The sequence below is a fragment of the Salmo salar genome, unplaced genomic scaffold (assembly GCF_905237065.1).
Source record: "Salmo salar unplaced genomic scaffold, Ssal_v3.1, whole genome shotgun sequence".
Lineage (NCBI taxonomy): Eukaryota > Metazoa > Chordata > Actinopteri > Salmoniformes > Salmonidae > Salmo > Salmo salar.
Genome location: NW_025547335.1, coordinates 147,501 through 173,630, shown reverse-complemented (window position 1 = coordinate 173,630; position 26,130 = coordinate 147,501). Strand labels below are relative to the sequence as shown.

The 26,130-nt window shown below is 49.3% G+C and overlaps 1 protein-coding gene and 2 long non-coding RNA genes across 7 annotated transcripts in view; 1 reads left to right on the top strand and 2 right to left on the bottom strand.

Annotated features, from left to right (window-relative positions):
- Window positions 1-478: 478 nt before the first annotated feature.
- Window positions 479-26,130, bottom strand: part of ncapg (non-SMC condensin I complex, subunit G) — a 57,927-nt gene continuing 32,275 nt past the window's right edge. For 3 of the 5 annotated variants that reach the window (XM_045711186.1, XM_045711187.1, XM_045711188.1), the window contains 11 exons: window positions 18,685-18,921; window positions 17,695-17,805; window positions 10,784-10,903; window positions 7,626-7,862; window positions 6,978-7,159; window positions 6,030-6,192; window positions 4,602-4,769; window positions 3,913-4,033; window positions 1,194-1,241; window positions 1,016-1,079; window positions 479-797 (listed from right to left, as the gene is read on the bottom strand). In XM_045711186.1, coding sequence (XP_045567142.1) covers window positions 671-797; window positions 1,016-1,079; window positions 1,194-1,241; window positions 3,913-4,033; window positions 4,602-4,769; window positions 6,030-6,192; window positions 6,978-7,159; window positions 7,626-7,862; window positions 10,784-10,903; window positions 17,695-17,805; window positions 18,685-18,921 — 1,578 coding nt within the window. In that variant the 3' untranslated portion in view covers window positions 479-670. 5 annotated transcript variants of the gene reach the window in all.
- On the top strand, window positions 5,215-6,030 carry LOC123731784 (uncharacterized). Its single transcript, XR_006762839.1, has 3 exons — window positions 5,215-5,344; window positions 5,772-5,895; window positions 5,930-6,030. It is a non-coding gene; the product is annotated as an uncharacterized lncRNA (long non-coding RNA).
- Window positions 17,944-18,450, bottom strand: LOC106593894 (uncharacterized). The gene is made up of 2 exons (XR_006762838.1): window positions 18,187-18,450; window positions 17,944-18,144 (listed from the first exon to the last, which is right to left on the bottom strand). It is a non-coding gene; the product is annotated as an uncharacterized lncRNA (long non-coding RNA).

Here is a 26,130-nt window from a genome sequence, read left to right as displayed (position 1 = left end):
GAGTTCTCCTGACCTCAATAGGACTTCCTGGAGGAATACAGAGTTCCCCTGACCTCAATAGGACTTCCTGGAAGAATACAGAGCTCTCCTCAATGGGACTTCCTGGAGGAATACAGAGTTTCCTGACCTCAATGGGACTTCCTGGAGGAATACAGAGTTTCCTGACCTCAATGGGACTTCCTGGAGGAATACAGAGTTCTCCTGACCTCAATAGGACTTCCTGGAAGAATACAGAGCTCTCCTCAATGGGACTTCCTGGAGGAATACAGAGTTCTCCTGACCTCAATGGGACTTCCTGGAGGAATACAGAGTTCTCCTGACCTCAATGTGACTTCCTGGAGGAATACAGAGTTCTCCTGACCTCAATGTGACTTCCTGGAGGAATACAGAGTTCTCCTGACCTCAATGTGACTTCCTGGAAGAATACAGAGTTCAATAACAAAGGGAGATTTACAGCAGAGAGACACAACAGGGAAGAGGAATTTTAATTTATTTTATTTAATCCAATAAAAATACATTTTTTTAAATTCAGGTTGATGATAGGAATTCCTTTTGTAGATCAACAGGGTGAGAGACCTGTCATGTCCACTTCTCTGATACATTAGTGATTCCACTGGGCAGCTACACTCCTCCTGACCTCTGACCTCTCTACCCTATCTGACCTGGGACTCTACGAGGTGTCGGCCTCCTGGTTGATCAGGGCACTGAGGTCCAGTCTGGTTTTGTCCAAAGCTGCCGTCTTGGCCCGGCGGGATGGACGAGGTACCGGCACCGAGTCTGGAACATTCTCCCCATCACTATGGAGGGAGAGGAGGAGGAGAGAGGAGGAGGGAGACGGAGAGGAGGAGGAGAGAGGGGGAGGAGGGGCAGGGAGGGAGAGGAGGAGGGAGACGGAGAGGAGGAGGGGGAGTTAAAGGTGATATACAGAACGGATCCATTTCAACATTCAGGGACAATTAAACATCATGGTACAATGTTCACACCCCCCCCCCTCCCCTCCTCTCCCCCTCCTCACCTCTCCTCGGAGGACTCTGCCGATCTGCTGGACTTCTTGGCTCCTTTGGAGGGTTTCCTCTGACCTACACACACACACACACACACACACACACACACACACACACACACAGGATCAACTATGTGTGTTGCTCTTCCCTGTCAGAGGTTAGCAGGAGGTGTGTAACTTGGGGTAATACCTCTCCTGGGCCTCTTGGCAGACTGGTCCACGTCCTGGTTGGCAGCATCTGAAGAGATGAAAACATTAGGAGTTCAATCCATCTCTCTCTACCCTCAGTAGTAGTCTCCTCTCTCTCTCTCTACCCTCAGTAGTAGTCTCCTCTCTCTCTCTCTACCCTCAGTAGTAGTCTCCTCTCTCTCTCTACCCTCAGTAGTAGTCTCCTCTCTCTCTCTCTACCCTCAGTAGTAGTCTCTCTCTCTCTCTACCCTCAGTAGTAGTCTCCTCTCTCTCTCTACCCTCAGTAGTAGTCTCCTCTCTCTCTACCCTCAGTAGTAGTCTCCTCTCTCTCTCTACCCTCAGTAGTAGTCTCCTCTCTCTCTCTACCCTCAGTAGTAGTCTCCTCTCTCTCTCTACCCTCAGTAGTAGTCTCCTCTCTCTCTACCCTCAGTAGTAGTCTCCTCTCTCTCTCTCTACCCTCAGTAGTAGTCTCCTCTCTCTCTCTCTACCCTCAGTAGTAGTCTCCTCTCTCTCTCTCTACCCTCAGTAGTAGTCTCCTCTCTCTCTCTCTACCCTCAGTAGTAGTCTCCTCTCTCTCTCTCTACCCTCAGTAGTAGTCTCCTCTCTCTCTCTACCCTCAGTAGTAGTCTCCTCTCTCTCTACCCTCAGTAGTAGTCTACCCTCAGTAGTAGTCTCCTCTCTCTCTCTCTACCCTCAGTAGTAGTCTCCTCTCTCTCTCTACCCTCAGTAGTAGTCTCCTCTCTCTCTCTCTACCCTCAGTAGTAGTCTGCTCTCTCTCTCTCTACCCTCAGTAGTAGTCTCCTCTCTCTCTCTACCCTCAGTAGTAGTCTCTCCTCTCTCTCTCTACCCTCAGTAGTAGTCTCCTCTCTCTCTCTACCCTCAGTAGTAGTCTCCTCTCTCTCTCTACCCTCAGTAGTAGTCTCCTCTCTCTCTCTACCCTCAGTAGTAGTCTCCTCTCTCTCTCTCTCTACCCTCAGTAGTAGTCTCCTCTCTCTCTCTCTCTACCCTCAGTAGTAGTCTCTCCTCTCTCTCTCTACCCTCAGTAGTAGTCTCCTCTCTCTCTCTACCCTCAGTAGTAGTCTCCTCTCTCTCTCTACCCTCAGTAGTAGTCTCCTCTCTCTCTCTCTACCCTCAGTAGTAGTCTCCTCTCTCTCTCTACCCTCAGTAGTAGTCTCCTCTCTCTCTCTACCCTCAGTAGTAGTCTCCTCTCTCTCTACCCTCAGTAGTAGTCTCCTCTCTCTCTCTACCCTCAGTAGTAGTCTCCTCTCTCTCTCTCTACCCTCAGTAGTAGTCTCCTCTCTCTCTCTCTACCCTCAGTAGTAGTCTCCTCTCTCTCTCTACCCTCAGTAGTAGTCTCCTCTCTCTCTCTCTCTCTACCCTCAGTAGTAGTCTCCTCTCTCTCTCTCACCCTCAGTAGTAGTCTCCTCTCTCTCTCCTACCCTCAGTAGTAGTCTCCTCTCTCTCTCTCTACCCTCAGTAGTAGTCTCCTCTCTCTCTCTACCCTCAGTAGTAGTCTCCTCTCTCTCTCTACCCTCAGTAGTAGTCTCCTCTCTCTCTCTCCACCCTCAGTAGTAGTCTCCTCTCTCTCTCTACCCTCAGTAGTAGTCTCCTCTCTCTCTCTCTCTACCCTCAGTAGTAGTCTCCTCTCTCTCTCTCTACCCTCAGTAGTAGTCTCTCTCTCTCTCTCTACCCTCAGTAGTAGTCTCCTCTCTCTCTCTACCCTCAGTAGTAGTCTCCTCTCTCTCTCTCTCTACCCTCAGTAGTAGTCTCCTCTCTCTCTCTCTACACTCAGTAGTAGTCTCCTCTCTCTCTCTACCCTCAGTAGTAGTCTCCTCTCTCTCTCTACCCTCAGTAGTAGTCTCCTCTCTCTCTCTACCCTCAGTAGTAGTCTCCTCTCTCTCTCTCTACCCTCAGTAGTAGTCTCCTCTCTCTCTCTCTCTCTACCCTCAGTAGTAGTCTCCTCTCTCTCTCTCTACCCTCAGTAGTAGTCTCCTCTCTCTCTCTACCCTCAGTAGTAGTCTCCCCTCTCTCTCTACCCTCAGTAGTAGTCTCCTCTCTCTCTCTACCCTCAGTAGTAGTCTCCTCTCTCTCTCTCTCTACCCTCAGTAGTAGTCTCCTCTCTCTCTCTCTACCCTCAGTAGTAGTCTCCTCTCTCTCTCTACCCTCAGTAGTAGTCTCCTCTCTCTCTCTACCCTCAGTAGTAGTCTCCTCTCTCTCTCTCTACCCTCAGTAGTAGTCTCCTCTCTCTCTCTCTACCCTCAGTAGTAGTCTCCTCTCTCTCTCTACCCTCAGTAGTAGTCTCCTCTCTCTCTCTACCCTCAGTAGTAGTCTCCTCTCTCTCTCTCTACCCTCAGTAGTAGTCTCCTCTCTCTCTCTACCCTCAGTAGTAGTCTCCTCTCTCTCTCTACCCTCAGTAGTAGTCTCCTCTCTCTCTCTCTACCCTCAGTAGTAGTCTCCTCTCTCTCTACCCTCAGTAGTAGTCTCCTCTCTCTCTCTCTACCCTCAGTAGTAGTCTCCTCTCTCTCTCTCTCTACCCTCAGTAGTAGTCTCCTCTCTCTCTCTACCCTCAGTAGTAGTCTCCTCTCTCTCTCTCTACCCTCAGTAGTAGTCTCCTCTCTCTCTCTACCCTCAGTAGTAGTCTCCTCTCTCTCTCTACCCTCAGTAGTAGTCTCCTCTCTCTCTCTCTACCCTCAGTAGTAGTCTCTCCTCTCTCTCTTTACCCTCAGTGTTGACATCTACCGGCTGTAGTGTCGTAGTGCTGAGATCTGGTTGGCTGTTGGAGTCCTGCAGCTGTCCAATCAGCTTCTCCACAGCACGCAGAGCGATGCGATCCTTCACCTCCTACACAGACATGGGTTCGTTTGGTGTCACCAGGTAAAAGGGTCACTACATGTATAGTAACGGGGTCACCAGGTCTCTCGTCGTCAGTACTGTACCTGTGTAACGGGGTCACCAGGTCTCTGGTCGTCAGTACTGTACCTGTGTAACGGGGTCACCAGGTCTCTCGTCGTCAGTACTGTACCTGTGTAACGGGGTCACCAGGTCTCTCGTTGTCAGTACTGTACCTGTGTAACGGGGTCACCAGGTCTCTCGTTGTCAGTACTGTACCTGTGTAACGGGGTCACCAGGTCTCTCGTCGTCAGTACTGTACCTGTGTAACGGGGTCACCAGGTCTCTGGTCGTCAGTACTGTACCTGTGTAACAGGGTCACCAGGTCTCTGGTCGTCAGTACTGTACCTGTGTAACAGGGTCACCAGGTCTCTCGTTGTCAGTACTGTACCTGTGTAACAGGGTCACCAGGTCTCTCGTTGTCAGTACTGTACCTGTGTAACGGGGTCACCAGGTCTCTCGTTGTCAGTACTGTACCTGTGTAACGGGGTCACCAGGTCTCTCGTTGTCAGTACTGTACCTGTGTAACTTGCTGTAACAGGGTCACCAGGTCTCTCGTCCTGTTGCCGTCAGCACTGAGCTCCAGACTGCTCAGCACTTTGGCGTAGAGACGGACTTCTGGAGCCGACGGGTCCTTCAGCATCTCACCGCACACACGCACTGCCAGGTAGTCATGGACACACACCTCCTGCCCACACACACACACACACACACGTTTAGCCTCCAGAGAACACACTTCAGACAGAGGGATGAATAGTGATTCTACACGTTCTGATCAGTCATGGGAATAAATGTGCTGAAAACATGTTGTCTGGCTCACTATTTAAAAAAGCTTGTCGGATGAAAAATACAGGAGTTTTGGCGCCAGGTACAGCCGGCTAGCGCTAGCTAACGCTAACTATCAAAATAAATATATATATTTATTTATTACAAATCGAAAGTATTGATATATGGTCCAAAATAATATTGTGATATGCAACTATGGACCTCCCCATCACTATTGTATAGATGTTATATTAAATATTACCTGTGTGTTAGAGGCCTGTATAACTATGGACCCCCCCCATCACTACTGTATAGATGGTATAATGAGGTTGTATTACCTGTTGTATAGATGGTATAATGAGGTTGTACTACCTGTTGTATAGATGGTATAATGAGGTTGTATAGACGGTATAATGAGGTTGTATTACCTGTTGTATAGACGGTATAATGAGGTTGTATTACCTGTGGTATAGACGGTATAATGAGGTTGTATTACCTGTTGTATAGATGTTATAATGAGGTTGTATTACCTGTTGTATAGATGTTATAATGAGGTAGTATTACCTGTGGTATAGATGGTATAATGAGGTTGTATTACCTGTTGTATAGATGGTATAATGAGGTTGTATTACCTGTGGTATAGACGGTATAATGAGGTTGTATTACCTGTTGTATAGATGGTATAATGAGGTTGTATTACCTGTTGTATAGATGGTATAATGAGGTAGTATTACCTGTGGTATAGATGGTATAATGAGGTTGTATTACCTGTTGTATAGATGGTATAATGAGGTTGTATTACCTGTGGTATAGATGGTATAATGAGGTTGTATTACCTGTTGTATAGATGGTATAATGAGGTTGTATTACCTGTTGTATAGATGGTATGAGGTTGTATTACCTGTTGTATAGATGGTATAATGAGGTTGTATAGACGGTATAATGAGGTTGTATTACCTGTTGTATAGACGGTATAATGAGGTTGTACTACCTGTTGTATAGATGGTATAATGAGGTTGTATTACCTGTTGTATAGATGGTATAATGAGGTTGTACTACCTGTTGTATAGATGGTATAATGAGGTTGTATAGACGGTATAATGAGGTTGTATTACCTGTTGTATAGACGGTATAATGAGGTTGTACTACCTGTTGTATAGACGGTATAATGAGGTTGTACTACCTGTGGGTCTCCAGGCTTTATGAGAGAGCTGGACCGCGTCAGCTCCACCAGCAGCTCTGCTACGTTTGTGACGTCCACCTCGGCCAGCGGAGACGTAGCCGGAGCGTTCAGCAGGGTCTGTAGGGTGGGCAGGAAACACTCCTCCACACACTCCTGGTGGGCCCTGAACACACACACACACACAGTCAGTATACACACTCCTGGTGGGCCCTGAACACACACACACAGTCAGTATACACACTCCTGGTGGGCCCTGAACACACACACACAGTCAGTATACACACTCCTGGTGGGCCCTGAACACACACACAGTCAGTAAACACGTAAATATGGATTCATGTAGTAACCAAAACGGTGTTAAACAAATCAAAAAATATATTTGAGATTTTACGAAGTAGCCACTCTTTGCCTTGATGACAGCTTTGCACCCGACCTCGACCCAAATGAGATGGTTTGGGATGAGTCGGAACGCGGAGTGAAGGGAAAGCAGCCAACAAGTGCTCAGCATATGTGGGAACTCCTTCAAGACTGTTGGAAAAGCATTCCAGGTGAAGCTGGTTGAGAGAATACCAAGCGTGGCTACTTTGAAGAATCTAAAATATATTTTGAATTGTTTAACACTTTTTTTGGTTACTACATGATTCCATATGTGTTATTTCATAGGTTTGATGTCTTCACTATTATTCTACAATGTAGAAAATAGTAAAAATAAAATAAAAACCCTTGAAGGAGGAGGTGTGTCCAAAATTTTAACTGGTCCTGTATATGTAGTGTAGCTAGGGGTCAGAGTGTATCTAGGGGTCAGAGTGTAGCTAGGGGTCAGAGTGTATCTAGGGGTCAGAGTGTATCTAGGGGTCAGAGTGTATCTAGGGGTCAGAGTGTATCTAGGGGTCAGAGTGTATCTAGGGGTCAGAGTTTATCCCCAGTGTATCTAGGGGTCAGAGGTACCTGCTCTCCCGGGCGTACAGCTGGAAGAACACTCCGAGGCAGTGGCGTAGTCTGGTGTCGCCCTCGGTGACGGGGTTGTACCATAGCAACACCAATCGGGAGAGGAGCTTGGCACTGGTGATCCGCCCGGAATACATCAGCTTGGCCAGACCCTCCGCTGTCTCTGTACGCAGCTCAGACACCTGCACACACACACACACACACACACACACACACACACACACACACACACACACACACACCACGAATCATAAATACACACACACACACACACACACACACACACACACACACACACACACACACACACACACACACACACACACACACACACACACACACACACACACACACACACACACACCGAATCATAAATACACACACACACACAGAATCATAAATATACACACAGAATCATAAATATACACACACACACACACACACACACACACACACACACACACACAGAATCATAAACACACACACACACACACACACACACACACACACACACACACACACACACACACACACACACACACACACACCCCGACTCATATACACACAGTGCGTCTTCCCAATACATTTTAAAATTGTCCAACAACTTCACATACCTGCATCCACAAACACACACACTTTCTAACACACCTCGCTGTCCAGGAAGTCGGACAGCATCATCAGGATGGACTGAGCGGTGCTGCTTCCTTCCTCCTGCTCCTCCGGCTCCTCCCCTTTCTCCTGGTCTTCCTGGTCGGCTGGCGAATGGGAGGTCTGGTGGGCGGGGCCGGGTCGTTCAGCCAGCAGTGTGAATCCGTAGAGGAGAAGCAGGTCGACGACCGACCTCAGAGCGCTGATACGAATCTTAGCCTCGTCTAGCTGGGCGATCTACAGAGACCAGAGGGTCAATACCTCGTCTAGCTGGGCTATCTACAGAGGGTCAATACCTCGTCTAGCTGGGCTATCTACAGAGACAGAGGGTCAATACCTCGTCTAGCTGGGCGATCTACAGAGGGTCAATACCTCGTCTAGCTGGGCGATCTACAGAGACCAGAGGGTCAATACCTCGTCTAGCTGGGCGATCTACAGAGACCAGAGGGTCAATACCTCGTCTAGCTGGGCGATCTACAGAGACAGAGGGTCAATACCTCGTCTAGCTGGGCTATCTACAGAGGGTCAATACCTCGTCTAGCTGGGCGATCTACAGAGACAGAGGGTCAATACCTCGTCTAGCTGGGCTATCTACAGAGACAGAGGGTCAATACCTCGTCTAGCTGGGCTATCTACAGAGGGTCAATACCTCGTCTAGCTGGGCGATCTACAGAGACCAGAGGGTCAATACCTCGTCTAGCTGGGCTATCTACAGAGACAGAGGGTCAATACCTCGTCTAGCTGGGCTATCTACAGAGGGTCAATACCTCGTCTAGCTGGGCGATCTACAGAGACCAGAGGGTCAATACCTCGTCTAGCTGGGCGATCTACAGAGACAGAGGGTCAATAACTCGTCTAGCTGGGCTATCTACAGAGACCAGAGGGTCAATACCTCGTCTAGCTGGGCGATCTACAGAGACCAGAGGGTCAATACCTCGTCTAGCTGGGCGATCTACAGAGACCAGAGGGTCAATACCTCGTCTAGCCGGGCTATCTACAGAGACAGAGGATCAATACCTCGTCTAGCTGGGCTATCTACAGAGGGTCAATACCTCGTCTAGCTGGGCTATCTACAGAGACAGAGGGTCAATACCTCGTCTAGCCGGGCGATCTACAGAGACCAGAGGGTCAATACCTCGTCTAGCTGGGCTATCTACAGAGACAGAGGATCAATACCTCGTCTAGCTGGGCTATCTACAGAGGGTCAATAACTCGTCTAGCTGGGCTATCTACAGAGGGTCAATACCTCGTCTAGCTGGGCTATCTACAGAGGGTCAATACCTCGTCTAGCTGGGCTATCTACAGAGACCAGAGGGTCAATACCTCGTCTAGCTGGGCTATCTACAGAGACCAGAGGGTCAATACCTCGTCTAGCCGGGCTATCTACAGAGACCAGAGGGTCAATACCTCGTCTAGCTGGGCGATCTACAGAGACCAGAGGGTCAATACCTCGTCTAGCTGGGCGATCTACAGAGACCAGAGGGTCAATACCTCGTCTAGCTGGGCTATCTACAGAGGGTCAATACCTCGTCTAGCTGGGCGATCTACAGAGACAGAGGGTCAATACCTCGTCTAGCTGGGCTATCTACAGAGACAGAGGATCAATACCTCGTCTAGCTGGGCTATCTACAGAGACAGAGGGTCAATACCTCGTCTAGCTGGGCGATCTACAGAGGGTCAATACCTCGTCTAGCTGGGCTATCTACAGAGGGTCAATACCTCGTCTAGCTGGGCGATCTACAGAGGGTCAATACCTCGTCTAGCTGGGCTATCTACAGAGGGTCAATACCTCGTCTAGCTGGGCGATCTACAGAGGGTCAATACCTCGTCTAGCTGGGCTATCTACAGAGGGTCAATACCTCGTCTAGCCGGGCTATCTACAGAGACAGAGGGTCAATACCTCGTCTAGCTGGGCTATCTACAGAGGGTCAATACCTCGTCTAGCTGGGCTATCTACAGAGGGTCAATACCTCGTCTAGCTGGGCGATCTACAGAGGGTCAATACCTCGTCTAGCTGGGCTATCTACAGAGACCAGAGGGTCAATACCTCGTCTAGCCGGGCTATCTACAGAGACAGAGGGTCAATACCTCGTCTAGCTGGGCTATCTACAGAGGGTCAATACCTCGTCTAGCCGGGCTATCTACAGAGGGTCAATACCTCGTCTAGCTGGGCTATCTACAGAGACAGAGGGTCAATACCTCGTCTAGCCGGGCTATCTACAGAGACAGAGGGTCAATACCTCGTCTAGCCGGGCGATCTACAGAGACAGATGGTCAATACCTCGTCTAGCCGGGCGATCTACAGAGACAGATGGTCAATACCTCGTCTAGCTGGGCTATCTACAGAGACCAGAGGGTGATGCTGACCTCGTCTAGCCGGGCGATCTACAGAGGGTCAATACCTCGTCTAGCTGGGCTATCTACAGAGGGTCAATACCTCGTCTAGCTGGGCGATCTACAGAGGGTCAATACCTCGTCTAGCTGGGCGATCTACAGAGGGTCAATACCTCGTCTAGCCGGGCTATCTACAGAGACCAGAGGGTGATGCTGACCTCGTCTAGCCGGGCGATCTACAGAGACAGAGGGTCAATACCTCGTCTAGCCGGGCTATCTACAGAGACAGAGGGTCAATACCTCGTCTAGCCGGGCGATCTACAGAGACAGAGGGTCAATACCTCGTCTAGCCGGGCTATCTACAGAGACAGAGGGTCAATACCTCGTCTAGCCGGGCTATCTACAGAGGGTCAATACCTCGTCTAGCTGGGCGATCTACAGAGGGTCAATACCTCGTCTAGCCGGGCTATCTACAGAGACCAGAGGGTGATGCTGACCTCGTCTAGCCGGGCGATCTACAGAGACAGAGGGTCAATACCTCGTCTAGCCGGGCTATCTACAGAGACAGAGGGTCAATACCTCGTCTAGCCGGGCGATCTACAGAGACAGAGGGTCAATACCTCGTCTAGCCGGGCGATCTACAGAGACCAGAGGGTCAATACCTCGTCTAGCTGGGCTATCTACAGAGGGTCAATACCTCGTCTAGCCGGGCGATCTACAGAGACAGAGGGTCAATACCTCGTCTAGCTGGGCGATCTACAGAGGGTCAATACCTCGTCTAGCCGGGCGATCTACAGAGACAGATGGTGTTATTATTGTGTTACCTGCAGCAGCAGCACCAGATGTGTGTTGACCAGGTCTTTGCTGTGCAGAGCACAGGTCCCCAAACACAGGACTGCCATGTTCCTCACCGCTGGCTGGGCGTTGGATATACTGGGCAGGATCTGACGGGAGGGAGGAGAGGGAGAGGGAGGAGAGGGAGAGGGAGAGGGAGGGGAGGGAGGGAGGGAGAGGAGGGATTGAGGGAGGGAGGGGAGGGAGGGAGGGAGGGAGGGAGGGAGGGAGGGAGGGAGGGAGGGAGGGAGGGAGGGAGGGAGGGAGGGAGGGAGGGAGGGAGGGAGGGAGGGAGAGGGAGGGAGGGAGGGAGAGAGGAGGGAGGGAGGAGAGGGAGGGAGGGAGGAGGGAGGGAGGGAGGGAGGGAGGGAGGGAGGGAGGGAGGAGGAGGGAGGGAGGGAGGGAGGGAGGGAGGGAGGGAGGGAGGGAGGGAGGGAGGGAGGGAGGGAGGGAGGGAGGGAGATCTGTTATCTTATTTGGCCTTTTACAGGAATTTGTCTGAGGACATGGTGGGTCCAGTATGTTAGACAGTACCAGAGAGGACATGGTGGGTCCAGTATGTTAGTCAGTACCAGAGAGGACATGGTGGGTCCAGTATGTTAGGTTAGTCAGTACCAGAGAGGACAGGATAGCTGACATGGTGGGTCCAGTATGTTAGGTTAGACAGTACCAGAGAGGACATGGTGGGTCCAGTATGTTAGGTTAGACAGTACCAGAGAGGACATGGTGGGTCCAGTATGTTAGGTTAGACAGTACCAGAGAGGACATGGTGGGTCCAGTATGTTAGGTTAGACAGTACCAGAGAGGACATGGTGGGTCCAGTATGTTAGGTTAGTCAGTACCAGAGAGGACATGGTGGGTCCAGTATGTTAGGTTAGACAGTACCAGAGAGGACATGGTGGGGTCCAGTATGTTAGTCAGTACCAGAGAGGACATGGTGGGGTCCAGTACGTTAGACAGTACCAGAGAGGACATGGTGGGTCCAGTATGTTAGTCAGTACCAGAGAGGACATGGTGGGTCCAGTATGTTAGTCAGTACCAGAGAGGACATGGTGGGTCCAGTATGTTAGGTTAGTCAGTACCAGAGAGGACATGGTGGGTCCAGTATGTTAGGTTAGTCAGTACCAGAGAGGACATGGTGGGTCCAGTATGTTAGTCAGTACCAGAGAGGACAGGATAGCTGACATGGTGGGTCCAGTATGTTAGGTTAGTCAGTACCAGAGAGGACATGGTGGGTCTAGTATGTTAGGTTAGTCAGTACCAGAGAGGACATGGTGGGTCCAGTATGTTAGGTTAGACAGTACCAGAGAGGACATGGTGGGTCCAGTATGTTAGGTTAGACAGTACCAGAGAGGACATGGTGGGTCCAGTATGTTAGGTTAGTCAGTACCAGAGAGGACATGGTGGGTCCAGTATGTTAGGTTAGTCAGTACCAGAGAGGACATGGTGGGGTCCAGTATGTTAGACAGTACCAGAGAGGACATGGTGGGTCCAGTATGTTAGACAGTACCAGAGAGGACATGGTGGGTCCAGTATGTTAGGTTAGACAGTACCAGAGAGGACATGGTGGGTCCAGTATGTTAGGTTAGACAGTACCAGAGAGGACATGGTGGGTCCAGTATGTTAGGTTAGACAGTACCAGAGAGGACATGGTGGGTCCAGTATGTTAGGTTAGACAGTACCAGAGAGGACATGGTGGGTCCAGTATGTTAGGTTAGTCAGTACCAGAGAGGACATGGTGGGTCCAGTATGTTAGGTTAGTCAGTACCAGAGAGGACATGGTGGGTCCAGTATGTTAGGTTAGACAGTACCAGAGAGGACATGGTGGGTCCAGTATGTTAGGTTAGTCAGTACCAGAGAGGACATGGTGGGTCCAGTATGTTAGTCAGTACCAGAGAGGACATGGTGGGTCCAGTATGTTAGGTTAGACAGTACCAGAGAGGACATGGTGGGTCCAGTATGTTAGGTTAGTCAGTACCAGAGAGGACATGGTGGGTCCAGTATGTTAGTCAGTACCAGAGAGGACATGGTGGGTCCAGTATGTTAGTCAGTACCAGAGAGGACATGGTGGGTCCAGTATGTTAGTCAGTACCAGAGAGGACATGGTGGGTCCAGTATGTTAGTCAGTACCAGAGAGGACAGGATAGCTGACATGGTGGGTCCAGTATGTTAGGTTAGACAGTACCAGAGAGGACATGGTGGGTCCAGTATGTTAGGTTAGACAGTACCAGAGAGGACATGGTGGGTCCAGTATGTTAGTCAGTACCAGAGAGGACATGGTGGGTCCAGTATGTTAGGTTAGTCAGTACCAGAGAGGACATGGTGGGTCCAGTATGTTAGTCAGTACCAGAGAGGACAGGATAGCTGACATGGTGGGTCCAGTATGTTAGGTTAGTCAGTACCAGAGAGGACATGGTGGGTCCAGTAGGTTAGTCAGTACCAGAGAGGACAGGATAGCTGACATGGTGGGTCCAGTAGGTTAGTCAGTACCAGAGAGGACATGGTGGGTCCAGTATGTTAGTCAGTACCAGAGAGGACATGGTGGGTCCAGTATGTTAGGTTAGTCAGTACCAGAGAGGACAGGATAGCTGACATGGTGGGTCCAGTATGTTAGGTTAGTCAGTACCAGAGAGGACATGGTGGGTCCAGTATGTTAGGTTAGTCAGTACCAGAGAGGACATGGTGGGTCCAGTATGTTAGGTTAGTCAGTACCAGAGAGGACATGGTGGGTCCAGTATGTTAGGTTAGTCAGTACCAGAGAGGACATGGTGGGTCCAGTATGTTAGTCAGTACCAGAGAGGACAGGATAGCTGACATGGTGGGTCCAGTATGTTAGTCAGTACCAGAGAGGACAGGATAGCTGACATGGTGGGTCCAGTACGTTAGTCAGTACCAGAGAGGACAGGATAGCTGACATGGTGGGTCCAGTATGTTAGTCAGTACCAGAGAGGACAGGATAGCTGACATGGTGGGTCCAGTATGTTAGTCAGTACCAGAGAGGACAGGATAGCTGACATGGTGGGTCCAGTATGTTAGTCAGTACCAGAGAGGACAGGATAGCTGACATGGTGGGTCCAGTATGTTAGTCAGTACCAGAGAGGACAGGATAGCTGACATGGTGGGTCCAGTAGGTTAGTCAGTACCAGAGAGGACAGGATAGCTGACATGGTGGGTCCAGTATGTTAGTCAGTACCAGAGAGGACATGGTGGGTCCAGTATGTTAGTCAGTACCAGAGAGGACAGGATAGCTGACATGGTGGGTCCAGTAGGTTAGTCAGTACCAGAGAGGACAGGATAGCTGACATGGTGGGTCCAGTATGTTAGTCAGTACCAGAGAGGACAGGATAGCTGACATGGTGGGTCCAGTATGTTAGTCAGTACCAGAGAGGACAGGATAGCTGACATGGTGGGTCCAGTAGGTTAGTCAGTACCAGAGAGGACAGGATAGCTGACATGGTGGGTCCAGTATGTTAGTCAGTACCAGAGAGGACATGGTGGGTCCAGTATGTTAGTCAGTACCAGAGAGGACAGGATAGCTGACATGGTGGGTCCAGTAGGTTAGTCAGTACCAGAGAGGACAGGATAGCTGACATGGTGGGTCCAGTATGTTAGTCAGTACCAGAGAGGACAGGATAGCTGACATGGTGGGTCCAGTATGTTAGTCAGTACCAGAGAGGACAGGATAGCTGACATGGTGGGTCCAGTATGTTAGGTTAGTCAGTACCAGAGAGGACAGGATAGCTGACATGGTGGGTCCAGTATGTTAGGTTAGTCAGTACCAGAGAGGACATGGTGGGTCCAGTATGTTAGTCAGTACCAGAGAGGACAGGATAGCTGACATGGTGGGTCCAGTATGTTAGGTTAGTCAGTACCAGAGAGGACAGGATAGCTGACATGGTGGGTCCAGTATGTTAGTCAGTACCAGAGAGGACAGGATAGCTGACATGGTGGGTCCAGTATGTTAGTCAGTACCAGAGAGGACAGGATAGCTGACATGGTGGGTCCAGTATGTTAGTCAGTACCAGAGAGGACAGGATAGCTGACATGGTGGGTCCAGTATGTTAGTCAGTACCAGAGAGGACAGGATAGCTGACATGGTGGGTCCAGTATGTTAGTCAGTACCAGAGAGGACAGGATAGCTGACATGGTGGGTCCAGTATGTTAGTCAGTACCAGAGAGGACAGGATAGCTGACATGGTGGGTCCAGTATGTTAGTCAGTACCAGAGAGGACAGGATAGCTGACATGGTGGGTCCAGTATGTTAGTCAGTACCAGAGAGGACAGGATAGCTGACATGGTGGGTCCAGTATGTTAGTCAGTACCAGAGAGGACAGGATAGCTGACATGGTGGGTCCAGTATGTTAGGTTAGTCAGTACCAGAGAGGACATGGTGGGTCCAGTATGTTAGTCAGTACCAGAGAGGACATGGTGGGTCCAGTATGTTAGGTTAGTCAGTACCAGAGAGGACATGGTGGGTCCAGTATGTTAGGTTAGACAGTACCAGAGAGGACATGGTGGGTCCAGTATGTTAGGTTAGTCAGTACCAGAGAGGACATGGTGGGTCCAGTATGTTAGTCAGTACCAGAGAGGACATGGTGGGTCCAGTATGTTAGGTTAGACAGTACCAGAGAGGACATGGTGGGTCCAGTATGTTAGGTTAGTCAGTACCAGAGAGGACATGGTGGGTCCAGTATGTTAGTCAGTACCAGAGAGGACAGGATAGCTGACATGGTGGGTCCAGTATGTTAGTCAGTACCAGAGAGGACATGGTGGGTCCAGTATGTTAGTCAGTACCAGAGAGGACATGGTGGGTCCAGTAGGTTAGTCAGTACCAGAGAGGACATGGTGGGTCCAGTATGTTAGTCAGTACCAGAGAGGACATGGTGGGTCCAGTATGTTAGGTTAGTCAGTACCAGAGAGGACATGGTGGGTCCAGTATGTTAGTCAGTACCAGAGAGGACAGGATAGCTGACATGGTGGGTCCAGTATGTTAGTCAGTACCAGAGAGGACAGGATAGCTGACATGGTGGGTCCAGTATGTTAGTCAGTACCAGAGAGGACAGGATAGCTGACATGGTGGGTCCAGTATGTTAGTCAGTACCAGAGAGGACAGGATAGCTGACATGGTGGGTCCAGTATGTTAGTCAGTACCAGAGAGGACAGGATAGCTGACATGGTGGGTCCAGTATGTTAGTCAGTACCAGAGAGGACAGGATAGCTGACATGGTGGGTCCAGTATGTTAGTCAGTACCAGAGAGGACAGGATAGCTGACATGGTGGGTCCAGTATGTTAGTCAGTACCAGAGAGGACAGGATAGCTGACATGGTGGGTCCAGTATGTTAGTCAGTACCAGAGAGGACAGGATAGCTGACATGGTGGGTCCAGTATGTTAGTCAGTACCAGAGAGGACAGGATAGCTGACATGGTGGGTCCAGTATGTTAGTCAGTACCAGAGAGGACAGGATAGCTGACATGGTGGGTCCAGTATGTTAGTCAGTACCAGAGAGGACAGGATAGCTGACATGGTGGGTCCAGTATGTTAGTCAGTACCAGAGAGGACAGGATAGCTGACATGGTGGGTCCAGTATGTTAGTCAGTACCAGAGAGGACAGGATAGCTGACATGGTGGGTCCAGTATGTTAGTCAGTACCAGAGAGGACAGGATAGCTGACATGGTGGGTCCAGTATGTTAGTCAGTACCAGAGAGGACAGGATAGCTGACATGGTGGGTCCAGTAGGTTAGTCAGTACCAGAGAGGACAGGATAGCTGACATGGTGGGTCCAGTATGTTAGTCAGTACCAGAGAGGACAGGATAGCTGACATGGTGGGTCCAGTAGGTTAGTCAGTACCAGAGAGGACAGGATAGCTGACATGGTGGGTCCAGTATGTTAGTCAGTACCAGAGAGGACAGGATAGCTGACATGGTGGGTCCAGTATGTTAGTCAGTACCAGAGAGGACAGGATAGCTGACATGGTGGGTCCAGTATGTTAGTCAGTACCAGAGAGGACAGGATAGCTGACATGGTGGGTCCAGTATGTTAGTCAGTACCAGAGAGGACAGGATAGCTGACATGGTGGGTCCAGTATGTTAGTCAGTACCAGAGAGGACAGGATAGCTGACATGGTGGGTCCAGTACGTTAGTCAGTACCAGAGAGGACAGGATAGCTGACATGGTGGGTCCAGTATGTTAGTCAGTACCAGAGAGGACAGGATAGCTGACATGGTGGGTCCAGTATGTTAGTCAGTACCAGAGAGGACAGGATAGCTGACATGGTGGGTCCAGTATGTTAGTCAGTACCAGAGAGGACAGGATAGCTGACATGGTGGGTCCAGTATGTTAGTCAGTACCAGAGAGGACAGGATAGCTGACATGGTGGGTCCAGTAGGTTAGTCAGTACCAGAGAGGACAGGATAGCTGACATGGTGGGTCCAGTATGTTAGTCAGTACCAGAGAGGACAGGATAGCTGACATGGTGGGTCCAGTAGGTTAGTCAGTACCAGAGAGGACAGGATAGCTGACATGGTGGGTCCAGTATGTTAGTCAGTACCAGAGAGGACAGGATAGCTGACATGGTGGGTCCAGTATGTTAGTCAGTACCAGAGAGGACAGGATAGCTGACATGGTGGGTCCAGTATGTTAGTCAGTACCAGAGAGGACAGGATAGCTGACATGGTGGGTCCAGTATGTTAGTCAGTACCAGAGAGGACAGGATAGCTGACATGGTGGGTCCAGTATGTTAGTCAGTACCAGAGAGGACAGGATAGCTGACATGGTGGGTCCAGTACGTTAGTCAGTACCAGAGAGGACAGGATAGCTGACATGGTGGGTCCAGTATGTTAGTCAGTACCAGAGAGGACAGGATAGCTGACATGGTGGGTCCAGTATGTTAGTCAGTACCAGAGAGGACAGGATAGCTGACATGGTGGGTCCGATCCTGGTCTTCATGGCCATCTGTTTCAGCAGTTCAACACACATGGTCAGGCAGCGCAGGAGAGTCTCTGGGTCCGTCTGACAGAGAGGAAACAACACAGCATTTATTTACGGAGATGCAGGGTGTCTGTACCTTCTCCATGTGTCTGTCTGTACCTTCTCCATGTGTCTGTCTACCTTCTCCGTGTGTCTGTACCTTCTCCGTGTGTCTGTCTACCTTCTCCATGTGTCTGTACCTTCTCCATGTGTCTGTACCTTCTCCATGTGTCTGTCTACCTTCTCCATGTGTCTGTACCTTCTCCATGTGTCTGTACCTTCTCCATGTGTCTGTCTACCTTCTCCGTGTGTCTGTCTACCTTCTCCGTGTGTCTGTACCTTCTCCGTGTGTCTGTACCTTCTCCATGTGTCTGTCTGTACCTTCTCCGTGTGTCTGTCTGTACCTTCTCCATGTGTCTGTACCTTCTCCATGTGTCTGTACCTTCTCCATGTGTCTGTCTACCTTCTCCATGTGTCTGTCTACCTTCTCCGTGTGTCTGTACCTTCTCCATGTGTCTGTCTACCTTCTCCATGTGTCTGTACCTTCTCCATGTGTCTGTCTGTACCTTCTCCATGTGTCTGTACCTTCTCCATGTGTCTGTCTACCTTCTCCATGTGTCTGTCTACCTTCTCCATGTGTCTGTACCTTCTCCATGTGTCTGTCTACCTTCTCCATGTGTCTGTACCTTCTCCGTGTGTCTGTCTGTACCTTCTCCATGTGTCTGTCTGTACCTTCTCCATGTGTCTGTACCTTCTCCATGTGTCTGTCTACCTTCTCCATGTGTCTGTCTACCTTCTCCATGTGTCTGTACCTTCTCCATGTGTCTGTTGTGTGATTCTGCTGTGTGTGTGTGTGTGTGTCTGTCTGTACCTTCTCCGTGCGCGTCTCCTTGTCCTCCTGCTGTGTGTGTGTGTGTGTACCTTCTCCGTGCGCGTCTCCTTGTCCTCCTGCCGTGTGTGTGTGTGTACCTTCTCCGTGCGCGTCTCCTTGTCCTCCTGCTGTGTGTCTGTGTTCTCCTCCTGCAGTATGTTGTTCCTCAGGTTCTCCAGGTCAGTTATCGAGTCCTTCAGCTCTGCTGCTCTGCTGAACTCCTGGTTACTGATACACTCCTCTAAGGCCTGTTTAGCCTCTAGGATACTAACCTTCACCTCCGCTAACTGGAAGGGGAGAGGAGAGAGAGGAGAGAGAGAGGAGAGGAGAGAAGAGAGAGAGACAGAGAGAGAGAGAAGAGAGAGAGAGAGAGAGAGGAGAGAGAGGAGAGGAGAGAAGAGAGAGAGACAGAGAGAGAGAGAGAGAGAGGAGAGAGAGGAGAGGAGAGAAGAGAGAGAGACAGAGAGAGAGAGAGAGAGAGAGAGAGAGAGAGGAGAGAGAGGAGAGGAGAGAAGAGAGAGAGACAGAGAGAGAGAGAAGAGAGAGAGAGAGAGAGAGGAGTTAGAGAGAAGGGGAGAGAGAGAGAGAGAGAGAGAGAGAGAGAGAGAGGAGAGAAGAGAGACAGAGAGAGAGAGAAGAGAGAGAGAGGAGTTAGAGAGAAGGGGTGAGAGAGAGAGGAGAGGAGAGAGAGAAGAGAGAGAGAGGAGAGAGAGAGAGAGAGAGAGAGAGAGAGAGAGAGAGAGAGAGAGAGAGACAGAGAGAGAGAGAGAGAGAGAGAGAGAGAGAGAGAGAGAGAGAGAGAGAGAGAGAGAGAGAGAGAGAGAAGGGGGAGAGAGCGAGAGAGGAGAGAAGAGAGAGGGAGAGGAGAGAGAGAGACAGAGGAGGTTACAGACCGTAAAGAGCTTCTTGACATCGGAACAGCGACCACCTCCCCTTGGACGAGGACTTCAATGAGTCAGAGACAAAATATATTTTGGATTATCGCAGACCAGGCCCAAATCCCAGACACTCGAAGGAGACGGCGCTATAGAGGGCGCCGTGCGGGATACCTGACGAGACCACGTCGGAGAGTGTATAAATCGCCTCTAGCCTCCGTTCTATTGGCGAACGTGCAATCACTGGAGAATAAACTGGATGAGCTCCGTTAGCGTAGTCTTAACAAGGGAAGAACTGTAATATCTGGTGTTTCTCCAAGTCTTGGCTGAACAAGACATCGGTAAATATTGATTGAAGTCGGAACTTTACATACACCTTAGCCAAATACATTTAAACTCAGTTTTTCACAATTCCTGAAATTTAATCCTAGTAAAAATTCCCTGTCTTAGGTCAGTTAGGATCACCACTTTATTTTAAGAATGTGAAATGTCAGAATAATAGTAGAGAGAATGATTTATTTCAGCTTTTATTTCTTTCATCACATTCCCAGTGGGTCAGAAGTTTACATACACTCAATTAGTATTTGGTAGCTTTGCCTTTAAATTGTTTAACTTGGGTCAAACGTTTCGGGTAGCCTTCCACAAGCTTCCCACAATAAGTTGGGTGAATTTTGGCCCATTCCTCCTGACAGAGCTGGTGTAACTGAGTCAGGTTTGTAGGCCTCCTTGCTCGCACACGCTTTTTCAGTTCTGCCCACAAATATTCTATGGGATTGAGGTCAGGGCTTTGTGATGGCCGCTCCAATACCTTGACTTTGTTGTCCTTAAGCCATTTTGCCACAACTTTGGAAGTATGCTTGGGGTCATTGTTCATTTGGAAGACCCATTTGTTACCAAGCTTTAACTTCCTGACTGATGACTTGAGATGTCGCTTCAATATATCCACATAATTTTCCTTCCTCATGTTGCCATCTATTTTGTGAAGTGCACCAGTCCCTCCTGCAGCAAAGCACCCCCACAACATGATGCTGCCACCTCCGTGCTTCATGGTTGGGATGGTGTTCTTCGGCTTTCAAGCCTCCCCCTTTTTCCTCCAAACATAACGATGGTCATTATGGCCAAACAGTTCTATTTTTGTTTCATCAGACCAGAGGACATTTCTCCAAAAAGTACAATCTTTGTCCCCATGTGCAGTTACAAACCGTAGTCTGGCTTTTTTATGGCGGTTTTGGAGCAGTGGCTTCTTCCTTGCTGAGCGGCCTTTCAGGTTATGTCGATATAGGACTCGTTTTTCTGTGGATATAGATACTTTTGTACCTGATTCCTCCAGCATCTTCACAAGGTCCTTTGCTGTTGTTCTGGGATTGATTTGCACTTTTCGCACCAAAGTACGTTCATCTCTAGGAGACAGAACGCATCTCCTTCCTGAGCGGTATGACGGCTGCGTGGTCCCATGGTGTTTATACTTGCATACTATTGTTTGTACAGATGAACGTGGTACCTTCAGTTTTTCCCAAGGATGAACCAGACTTGTGGAGGTCTACAATTTGTTTTCTGAGGTCTTGGCTGATTTCTTTTGATTTTACCATGATGTCAAGCAAAGAGGCACTGAGTTTGAAGGTAGGCCTTGAAATACATCCACAGGTACACCTCCAATTGACTCAAATGATGTCAATTAGCCTATCAGAAGCTTCTAAAGCCATGTCATCATTTTCTGGAATTTTCCAAGCTGTTTAAAGGCACAGTCAACTTAGTGTATGTAAACTTCTGACCCACTGGAATTGTGATACAGTGAATTATAAGTGAAACAATCATGTCTGTAAACAATTGTTGGAAAAAGGACTTGTGTCATGCACAAAGTAGATGTCCTAACCGACTTGCCAAAACTATAGTTTGTTAACAAGAAATTTGTGGAGTGGTTGAAAAAAACGAGTTTTAATGACTCCAACCTAAGCGGATGTGAACTTCCCATTTCAACTGTAGATGCTCATTGGTGAGTCTAGAACGGTACTTATTGTTAATGATGCTCAGTGGAGAAAGAACTGTATGTGGAGCCAATCACGGTCAAGGAGTGTAGTGCTACTTTGGTTAGACCAGGAAACACAGTCTCGGACACTGCCAGGAAGGATCATGGTTGGTTAGACCAGAGAACACAGCCTGCTGCCAGGAAGGATCATGGTTGGTTAGACCAGGGAACACAGCCTGCTGCCAGGAAGGATCATGGTTGGTTAGACCAGAGAACACAGCCTGCTGCCAGGAAGGATCATGGTTGGTTAGACCAGGGAACACAGCCTGCAGCCAGGAAGGATCATGGTTGGTTAGACCAGGGAACACAGCCTGCTGCCAGGAAGGATCATGGTTGGTTAGACCAGGGAACACAGCCTGCTGCCAGGAAGGATCATGGTTGGTTAGACCAGGGAACACAGCCTGCTGCCAGGAAGGATCATGGTTGGTTAGACCAGAGAACACAGCCTGCAGCCAGGAAGGGTCATGGTTGGTTAGACCAGGGAACACAGCCTGCAGCCAGGAAGGATCATGGTTGGTTAGACCAGAGAACACAGCCTGCTGCCAGGAAGGATCATGGTTGGTTAGACCAGAGAACACAGTCTGCAGCCAGGAAGGATCATGGTTGGTTAGACCAGAGAACACAGTCTGCAGCCAGGAAGGATCATGGTTGGTTAGACCAGGGAACACAGCCTGCAGCCAGGAAGGATCATGGTTGGTTAGACCAGGGAACACAGCCTGCTGCCAGGAAGGATCATGGTTGGTTAGTTGGTTAGACCAGGGAACACAGCCTGCTGCCAGGAAGGGTCATGGTTGGTTAGTTGGTTAGACCAGGGAACACAGTCTGCTGCCAGGAAGGGTCATGGTTGGTTAGACCAGGGAACACAGCCTGCTGCCAGGAAGGGTCATGGTTGGTTAGACCAGGGAACACAGCCTGCTGCCAGGAAGGGTCATGGTTGGTTAGACCAGGGAACACAGCCTGCAGCCAGGAAGGATCATGGTTGGTTAGTTGGTTAGACCAGGGAACACAGCCTGCTGCCAGGAAGGGTCATGGTTGGTTAGACCAGGGAACACAGCCTGCTGCCAGGAAGGATCATGGTTGGTTAGACCAGAGAACACAGTCTGCAGCCAGGAAGGGTCATGGTTGGTTAGACCAGAGAACACAGCCTGCTGCCAGGAAGGATCATGGTTGGTTAGACCAGGGAACACAGCCTGCTGCCAGGAAGGATCATGGTTGGTTAGACCAGGGAACACAGCCTGCAGCCAGGAAGGATCATGGTTGGTTAGACCAGAGAACACAGTCTGCAGCCAGGAAGGGTCATGGTTGGTTAGACCAGGGAACACAGCCTGCAACCAGACAGGGTCCTGGTCAGTTAGTTGAAAGTGCTTCTCTTCGTGCAACATTTGCTTGCAGATCAATCAGTTCCATCTGTAGAGATCCACCACGTGACCACTTTAACTTCTCTAGGGTAGGGGAAGGTCTGTCACCTCCTTTAGAAAATCCCCCTGAAATCTGTGACGAGGAATGAATTCTCAAATTTAGAAGAAGGATCTGTTGTCCAAAGGCTGAAGCTGTCAAAGCGATTTTTCTCAAGTTTCTAAATCAGCTTATCTATGAAGTCAACATGAGGTAGAAATATCTCTCTCACCCCTTGAATCTCTTCCTGTATTTTTGGGAAGTTTGCTCCGTCTCCTTGAACACTTCTTCCAGTTTCCTCTGGAAGGAGCGGACAGACGTCATCAAATCACAAACTTAAATCGTTCTTGCCTTGTAGTTTCACGTTGATCTCATTAAAAAGGTGCGATGTGATAACTACCAACAACAACAACAACAAAAAAAGTCGTGAAAACTGTGTTGCCTTCTGAGCTGCACTCGGAAAGCTGTTATTTATGGACCAAAAGCGTTTCAACACCCTGCTTTTACTGAGCCGTCTCACGTTGTCGAGCAGCAGTAGGTCATTTTCCTTTCAACTTCTTTTCCAGGAATTCTCTCAGCGGGACGATGTTGATCTGAGGAAGTGGATGAGTTTCGTCATTTCAACATACTCTTCTGACAGATTTGCGCACGGAGGGGGGGGGACAGACTGATGAATGATCAACAGTGGTAAGCTGTGAGATCAGGGTTTCTCTCTCTCTCTCTCTCTCTCTCTCTCTCTCCATCCATCAGTCTCCTTAACGCGCATCGTAAACATTCGCTTCGATTGGCCGAGTTTCGTGAAGCGATTTAAATAAGGCACGTGATTGGACAACACATGCCATCGGAAGGAATCCCAGAACATATTTCCAGTCTGTGATAGCGAAACAGTCCTGTAGTTTAGCATCTGCTTCATCTGACCACTTTTTTTTATATATATATAGACCGAGTCACTGGTACTTCCTGCTTTAAAGTTTGCTTTGTAAGCAGGAAGCAGGAGGATAGAATTATAAGGTCAGATTTGCCAAATGGAAGGCGGAGGGAGAGCTTTGTACCCGTCTCTCTCTGTGTGTGTGGATTAAAGGTGGTCCAGAGTTTTTTTTCTCCCCCCTCCCCCCGGACGTGCTACCTTGTCCCAGACCTGCTGGAACCCTGACCTGTTCACCGGACGTGCTACCTGTCCCAGACCTGCTGGAACCCTGACCTGTTCACCGGACGGGCTACCTTGTCCCAGACCTGCTGGAACCCTGACCTGTTCACCGGACGGGCTACCTTGTCCCAGACCTGCTGGAACCCTGACCTGTTCACCGGACGTGCTACCTGTCCCAGACCTGCTGTTTTCAACTCTCTAGAGACAGCAGGAGCGGTAGAGATACTCTCAATGATCGGCTATGAAAAAGCCAACTGACACTTACTCTTGTGTTACTGACCTGTTGCACCCTCGACAACTACTATGATTATTATTATTTGACCATGCTGGTCATTTATGAACATTTTAACATCTTGACCATGTTCTGTTATAATATCCACCCTGCACAGCCAGAAGAGGACTGGTCCACCCCTCATAGCCTGGTTCCTCTCTAGGTTTCTAATCTCCACCCCTCAGAGCCTGGTTCCTCTCTAGGTTTCTAATCTCCACCCGCGAGAGGACTGTCCACCCTCAGAGCCTGGTTCCTCTCTAGGTTTCTAATCTCCACCCCTCAGAGCCTGGTTCCTCTCTAGGTTTCTAATCTCCACCCCCCCTCAGAGCCTGGTTCCTCTCTAGGTTTCTAATCTCCACCCTGCACAGCCAGAAGAGGACTGGTCCACCCCTCAGAGCCTGGTTCCTCTCTAGGTTTCTAATCTCCACCCAGCACAGCCAGAAGAGGACTGGTCCACCCTCAGAACCTGGTTCCTCTCTAGGTTTCTAATCTCCACCCCACCCCTCATAGCCTGGTTCCTCTCTAGGTTTCTAATCTCCACCCGCACACCAAAAGACTGGTCCACCCTCATAGCCTGGTTCCTCTCTAGGTTTCTAATCTCCACCCAGCACAGCCAGAAGAGCTTCCTCAGAGCCTGGTTCCTCTCTAGGTTTCTAATCTCCACCCCTCATAGCCTGGTTCCTCTCTAGGTTTCTAATCTCCACCCAGCACAGCCAGAAGGGGTCCACCCCTCAGAGCCTGGTTCCTCTCTAGGTTTCTAATCTCCACCCAGCACAGCCAGAAGAGGACTGGTCCACCCCTCAGAGCCTGGTTCCTCTCTAGGTTTCTAATCTCCACCCAGCACAGCCAGAAGAGGACTGGTCCACCCCTCAGAGCCTGGTTCCTCTCTAGGTTTCTAATCTCCACCCCTCATAGCCTGGTTCCTCTCTAGGTTTCTAATCTCCACCCCTCATAGCCTGGTTCCTCTCTAGGTTTCTAATCTCCACCCAGCACAGCCAGAAGAGGACTGGTCCACCCCTCAGAGCCTGGTCCTCTCTAGTCCTTCATAGCCTGGTTCCTCTCTAGGTTTCTAACTCACCCTCAGCCGTTCTCTCAGGTTTCTTCCTAGGTTCTGGCCTTTCTAGGGAGTTTTTCCTAGGGAGTTTTTCCTAGCCACCGTGCTTCTACACCTGCATTGCTTGCTGTTTGGGGGTTTTAGGCTGGGTTTCTGTACAGCACTTTGATATATCAGCTGATGTAAGAAGGGCTTTTATAAATACATTTGATTTGATCTAGTTCCACATTTAACACGCTGGTAGAAATTTGGTATAAAACGGATTTACGTTTCCCTGCGTTAAACTCCCCGGCCACTAGGAGCGCCGCCTCTGGGTGAGCGGTTTCCTGTTTGACGTCTCAGTGCCAAGCTTTGTGGATTTATTTCAAATAAACAATTTGTTCTTAACTGACTACTTGCCTAGTTAAATTAAAAACGTCAAATAAATTACAAAAAAAATACTAATAAATATTCCTGGTGTTACTATTGTATTATTATATTGTTTTAAAATGTTGGGCCCCTTAAATCAGCATGTTACTCTACATTTGATTTGATTACCAGGCACCTGACTAATAACATTTTGATTTGATTACCAGGCACCTGACTAATAACATTTTGATTTGATTACCAGGCACCTGACTAATAACATTTTGATTTGATTACCAGGCACCTGACTAATAACATTTTGATTTGATTACCGGGCACCTGACTAATAACATTTTGATTTGATTACCAGGCACCTGACTAAT